General features: G+C 31.5%; 1 protein-coding gene across 2 annotated transcripts; it reads left to right on the plus strand.

Annotated features, from left to right (window-relative positions):
• Positions 4,686 to 6,418, plus strand: LOC109831498 (uncharacterized protein At5g19025-like). 2 transcript variants are annotated; one of them, XM_020398832.1, is made up of 2 exons: positions 4,686 to 5,032; positions 5,509 to 6,418. In XM_020398832.1, the coding sequence occupies exon 2, from the start codon at positions 5,553 to 5,555 to the stop codon at positions 6,213 to 6,215; it is 663 nt and encodes a 220-aa protein (XP_020254421.1). In that variant the 5' UTR covers positions 4,686 to 5,032; positions 5,509 to 5,552; the 3' UTR covers positions 6,216 to 6,418. The 2 variants fall into 2 exon arrangements, with proteins under 2 accessions (XP_020254421.1, XP_020254422.1); XM_020398833.1 differs by having other exon boundaries at positions 5,531 to 6,418.

Consider the following 7,212-nt stretch of genomic DNA (forward strand, 5'->3'; position numbering starts at 1 on the left):
ATAAGAATCTATCTTATATTGGAAGGTTACAGGTCATTAAGCGTGTGTTACTTGGGTACAAATCTATTGGACTTCAAGTTACATTCTTCCTGTTAGTGTGCTGCAAAAAATTGATGAAATGTTTAGGAGATTCCTGTGGGACTCTTCAAAGAATTCTCTGGTTTCATGGAAGACAGTGTGCATGAGGATGGAACAAGGAGGCTTGGGTATTTTTTCAGCACATATCTGGAATTGTGCAACTGCGTTGAGAAATATATGGTTCATCCATACAAATAAAGAATCATTATGGATTAAATGGATACATAAAAACTATCTCAAAAATACTGATATATGGCAAGTAGAAGCAAGGTCTGGAGACTCTTGGATGTGGAAAAAATTGATTCAAGCAAGAGATAAGGCTCTGACAGATTTTGGAGGTTTAGACAGGTTACAAAATCTCATCAAATCATGTTACAAGGGATTAAAGCTTAAACTTTCAGCTTTGTATGCTGGTATCTGCCCTGTGTATGATACGGTTCCATGGTACAAAACTATATGGGGCAGTTTAAATTTCCCTAAACACTCATTCATCAGTTGGTTGGCTACACAGGATAGGCTACTAACTCAAGATAGACTTTAAAAAAGAGGGATCATAAATGATAATTGTTGCTGCTTATGTGAGGGTAATGTGCTGGAGTCTAGGGATCGTTTATTTTTTGAATGCACTTTCTCCTGTTGCATTTGGAATCACATTATGGACTGGACTGATTTCAAATGGAAATCAAACAATTAAGCTCAGTTGATGAATTGGTTCAACAGGTTGGGAGGTAAAGGCCACAAGCAAAAGATGAAGAAATTAGCTTTGACGGCTACTATATATCACATTTGGAGGGAGAGAAATGCAAGGATCTTTACACAGCAGAAAAAGGACACTGTGCAGCTGATTAAAGCCATAAAAATTGATATTGCTACCATCCAAATTAACAGTCCTTCTTCTTCTATTAGAGGCTGTTCCCGGTAGGCTGAGGGATTTGGTTTTTATTTTCATGTAATCCTTTGTATCTCAGGTTCAAAATCTAAGTATCTTGATATGTACTCAAACTTCACATTTGGTAATGAATAAAAGTTTTCATTGACCAAAAAAATGTAAATAGCTTACATATTAAATTATTGTACTTCAATACGATTAGCCTTATATTCTTACAGCTGATATTGTTTGAATACACAATTTAAATAGTATTATTATTCCTAACTGAAATATTTTTTATGTATGCATGTATATGTATGTGTTTATATGTATGCAAATTTTTATGATAACATTAATATTGGATTAGTGGAGGGGTTACAAAAAATAAAAGTTAATATTATTGGACAATTAATAGGAGAGTTATGTCATTATTAAGAATGTATGCATGTATATGTATGTGTTTATATGTATGCAACTATGTGTTTTATGGATACATGTATGTGGTTTGGAGGGCATTTTTAGAATAAATGTTTTAACATACCAACACACTTTTATAATAGTACTAGTATAGTGCACGTGCGTTGTACGTGGACATATTTTGTTTTATGTTCTAATACTTTACATAATTCATTATTTAATTAATTTAATTAATGGAAGAGTTTTATTTTGAATATAATTATAACAACATTTGAGGACTTATTTGTAATTTTCTTACAATTTAGATCATATACTTCTTTAAATCTTCTTAAGATTTAAGTTTTGAACTATATAGGGGTTTTTCTGTAAAAAATTAATAAGTTTTAGTACTTTTCTATAAATATATGAAATTTCAATGGTCTTTGTGAAAATTATGAAGATCCATGTTTGTTTGTAAAAAAATTCAGGGTTATTTTGTGAACAATGGCAAATCATGAAATACCCAAAAGATACAATTTTTTAATCTTAAAGACATAGTTCTATTTACTTTATAGTTTAAGATAATGAATGACATTTAATAACTACTGGTAGTTTTATGTGCAAATTTAGAATATAGTTTTAATATTAGGGAGGTTATAATATACTTATTATATAAAAAACTTTACCCAAAAGATAAAATTCCAAGTTTGTTCGTTACTTTTATGTTAAGCGTGTCATGTTATTCCTGTTTATATTAATTATCTTTATTTTTACTAATCTATTATAACAAAATAAAATTCTCACTTTCACCTTCTCTCTCTTCTATTATCATATAAGTAGTAACATGCTACAAAAAATATATCTACTAAGTTCATAGATAATACAATATTTCGTTCAAATCACAATTAAGTACATATAGTAATAATTATAGAAATAAAATTAAAAGTTTATTAAACCCTCCCAAATTAGACCTCTAACTTTAGCCTCAATCCGAATTCTCCACATTTCCTTGTATCAATCGTATCCTCAATCCACATATAGTCGTCAGTCTAACAATCACATTAGTATAAAGTATATGAGTAAAATTCAGTACTTCATCAGCATAACTTCAATCGTCTTCACACCCCCTTTGTCGTTATCTCTTCTGAAGGGATAATGTTTTCAATGGCGAGCTTGTATCATCCAAATAATATCATAGTAAAGCCATGTGGTGAGTATAGGATGCTGTTAGGGGTATAAGAGGTGAGTGTAAATCTAAATCGTCAAATGAGTGAATTTATATAGGTTGCAAGTAAGGGCTATTATGATAAATAAATAAAAGAAGACTCTTTGTATTCTGTAACAGTCAAATGTAATTAACACTTAAATAAAAACTACAATTGAAAATGTAACTCTCATTTTAGTGGACAATTAATAGGAGAGTTATGTTATTATTAAGAATGTATGCATGTATATGTATGTGTTTATATTTATGCAAATTTTTTATGATAACATTAATATTGGATTAGTGGAGGGGTTATAAAAAAAGAAGTTAATATTAGTAGACAATTAATAGGAGAGTTATGCCATTATAAAGAATGTATGCATGTATATGTATGTGTTTATATGTATGCAAGTATGTGTTTTATGGATGCATATATGTAGTTTGGAGGGCATTTTTGGAAGAAATGTTTTAACATACTAACACATTTTTATAATTGTACTAGTATAGTGCACATGCGTTGCACGTGGACATATTTGTTTTATGTTCTAATACTTTACACAATTCATTATTTAATTAATTTAATTAATGGAAAAGTTTTATTTTGAATGTAATTATAACAACATTTGAGGACTTATTTGTAATTTTCTTACAATTTAGATCATATACTTCTTTCAATCTTCTTAAGATTTAAGTTTTGAACTATATAGGGGTTTTTCTATAAAAAATTATGAAGTTTCAGTATTTTTCTATAAATATATGAAAATTTAATGGTCTTTGTGAAAATTATGAAGATCTATGGCTGTTTGTGAAAAAATTCAGGGTTATTTTGTGAACAATGACAAATCATGGAATACCCAAAAGATACAAATTTTTTTAATCTTAAAAGACATAGTTCTATTTACTTTATAATTTAAGATAATGAATGATATTTAATAACTACTAGTAGTTTTATGTGCAAATTTAGAATATAGTTTTAACATTAGGGAGGTTAGAATATACTTATTATATAAAAAACTTTACCCAAAAGATAAAAATTCTAAGTTTGTTCTTTACTTTTATGTTAAGTGTGTCATGTTATACTTGTTTATATTAATTATCTTTATTCTTGCTAATCCATTATAACAAAATAAAGTTCTCACTTTCACATTCTCTCTCTTCTATTATCATATAATTAGTAACATGCTACAAAAAATATATCTACTTATCATATAATTAGTAACATGCTACAAAAAATATATCTACTAAGTTCATGGATAATACAATATTTCTCTCAAATCACAATTAAGTACATAGTAATAATTATAGAAATAGAATTAAAAGTTTATTAAACCCCCCAAATTAGACCTTAAACTTTAGCCTCAATTCGAATTCTCCACATTTCCTTGTATCATTCGTATCCTTAATCCACATATACCGTCAGTCTAACAATCACATCAGTATAAAGTATAATCCGATTAAAGTTCAGTACTTTATCAGCACAACTTCAATCGTCTTCACACCCCTGTTGTCGTTATCTATTCTGAAGGGGTTATAAAAAATAGAAGTTAATATTAATGGATAATTAATAGGAGAGTTATGTCATTATTAAGAATGTATGCATGTATATGTATGTGTTTATATGTATTAGGAGAGTTATGTCATTATTAAGAATGTATGCATGTATATGTATGTGTTTATATGTATGCAAGTATGTGTTTTATGGATGCATATTGGATTAGTGGAGGGGTTATAAAAAAAGAAGTTAATATTAGTAGACAATTAATAGGAGAGTTATGTCATTATTAAGAATGTATGCATGTATATGTATGTGTTTATATGTATGCAAGTATGTGTTTTATGGATGCATATATGTAGTTTGGAGGACATTTTTGAAAGAAATGTTTTAACATACCAACATACTTTTATAATAGTATTAGATATTAGATATATATTAGATTAGATAGATTAAATTAGATTAGATAGAGAGAGACTTTATAATCCTCCAAGCAATAAAATTAGTTTTTGCGGCAGGAAGAAATAGCAAGTGAGCAACGAGGTAAGGACTTGATTGTAAAATCTTTCTATTTTTCTCCATATATAAAACCATTCTCCCCTGCCATCCGCCGGCACTCCTCAGATAAATAAATAAATAAAGGAAAAAGTCAGGAGGAAAAAAAAAGAAGCAAAAGCAAGGTATCAGAAACAAAATATATAAAAAACTCTCTCTCTCTAAAATCTTGAATCAGGATTCAGAACCCGAAGGGCAGCAGCTTCAGATTCCGTCGGCGATCCCCAAATCTTCTAAATCTCCGATCAATTCCCAACGTCCAATCGCCATCCAATCGATTCATCAGGCTCAAGTGCCCTTTACTAAATTTGGAATTTGGATAGATTCGTTCCGATCTGAATTCCCCTGCAACGGCAGTTTCCTTATACAGTCTCGTGATCCCGATCGAGGATTGGAGTTTCATACGATCTGGATTTGGGTCTCTTCTGGGTTTGTCAAGGTGTTGTTCTGATCCCTGAATTCAGGCAGCTGATTGATTCTATTTAGATTGGTTTCTCAATTTGAGCTGATGCATTCGCACGTACTGTTTTATTCAATTTATTTTATTTTAGTAACTTATTCAGAATTTTTTGGAATTTCGCTTGTTGTTGGGGATAGAAAGATTGTTTTCGATTGGAGTTGGGCTTGTATCAAAATGATCTGAGTCTTTACTTTTGTTCTCAAATCCTCTGATTTAGATGTTTAGTACTTGACTGTTAGTTAGAGAGTGCTCTGATAGTTGATTAATTTGTAATTTGATATTTATACAATAAAACAGTAGTTTTTGTGCAGATTTAATTAATTCTTAGTAACTTATTTAGAATTATCAGTTTCTGGGGATGGATAAATTGGGTTTTATTTGGATCGTCAATTCTTGAATCTGCAGAGACTATTTGGTATTTTGATTTATATGCAATATTTTTTACATTTTTACAGGCAAAGATAAAATTTTGTGCAGATTCGACAAGCTGGATTCAACAATGGTCGACTGCCGTAGCTTAATTGAATTCTGCCGAGCTTTTGAGCAGCACCGAAATAAGCCAAAACCCCAATCATCACTGGACAACCACCGGAGCTTGAAGAAATCGAAATCACTGAACCCACTTTCTCACCCTTTTTGTGAGCACTCCGCTTTTGCAGCCATTGACATAATTTTGCTCCTTCTAGTCCTCGGAGCTCTCACAGTCCTCGTGCTCCCTTACTTCAAGTTCATCTTCGATGAAGTTTCAGAGCTGTTTCCGGTAGCAATGGAAATCATGGCAGAAGTTATCTACCATGCTCCGATTGCCTATTTTGTTGGACTGATTCTAATGCTTATCACTGTAATTGCGATGTGGGAAGTGGTTAATCACCAGTTTAGGAAATGTGGGAATCCTTACTGTAAAGGGCTTAAAAAAGCAGTTGAGTTTGATATTCAGTTGGAATCTGAGGAATGTTTGAAGTATTTGCCACCGGTGTCAAAGGAAGCATTTGGGAGTCGTCCATTGGAACTAGGAGATGATCATAAGGAACTCGAGGCTGAGCTCAAGAAGATGGCACCTTTGAATGGGCGAACTGTTTTGATCTTTAGGGCTCCTTGTGGATGCCCGGCAGGGAGAATGGAGGTCTGGGGAGCAAAGAAAGTGAGGAGGATTAAGAAGTAGAGATACATAGTTTTTTCTGTTCTTCGTACTTTTATTCTCTTTATAGCAATAAGTACAAACAGATATAAAAAGTTGTTCGCTCATCCATTTTGCCTGTCGCTACTGAATAAACGGCACTATGTATCGAGGAGTCTTGAGTCCTTGTTTCCCTCAATGGATTAAAGCAACTTCACCATTAATATCAGATACTTTTACATATCATTTATGAGTTGTATGTTGTTTAGATGTTCATTGCTTTTGAGAAAGATTAGATGCACGTATTTATTATATAATTGTTCTCAGTTAACCACTTTTCTTCAGAGTTTTCGCAGCNTAGTGATTTCCAATGTACGAAGTTCATGGCAAAAAGGACCAGCATATCTATCCTTTGGATGATCAGAAACCTTACTTGATCAACTTAAGCACTCAATCAAAATCTTTCTGAGGTAATTTTGTAGCGGTTATATTTACATTCTTGTCACTTTTATGTTCTTGTTGCATCACAACCTCATTGTGTCAGCATTATAGTTATCATTTTATTGCTTATACTGAGAGCAGTATATTCATGAATGAATGTTTGGACGAAAAACTCCTATTTCCAATTATGTGAACATAACTCGGCAGCCTGTTATCATGCTAGAGTATCTTTTCCCTGCGTCTAAAGCCGATAACTAAGGTTGTTATAATGGAAACATTTTTTTTGTGATTCAGACATTTATTAGTATTCTACATGTCTTTATTATTTGAACTTTCTTTGTTTCTTTAAACTGTTATGTAATTCAGACAGCACAGATTTTACATGTCCATGTTTCCATTATTCTATGCCTCATAATTATCAGCAATTATGAATTTGGAAGTCACCTCAATGGATTAACTTATACTTGACTTATCAGAGGGTATAGAGGTAATGCCCTTGTTTAAATAGTAGGTGGTACACCATTTTTCTATAAGTAGGCTGAAAAGTAAATGAGAGATGGGATGATGGGATGGAGGAGTGTAGGTTTATCCCTGCAAGTAA

This window comes from Asparagus officinalis, chromosome 2 (genome assembly GCF_001876935.1).
Source record: "Asparagus officinalis chromosome 2, Aspof.V1, whole genome shotgun sequence".
Classification (NCBI taxonomy): domain Eukaryota; kingdom Viridiplantae; phylum Streptophyta; class Magnoliopsida; order Asparagales; family Asparagaceae; genus Asparagus; species Asparagus officinalis.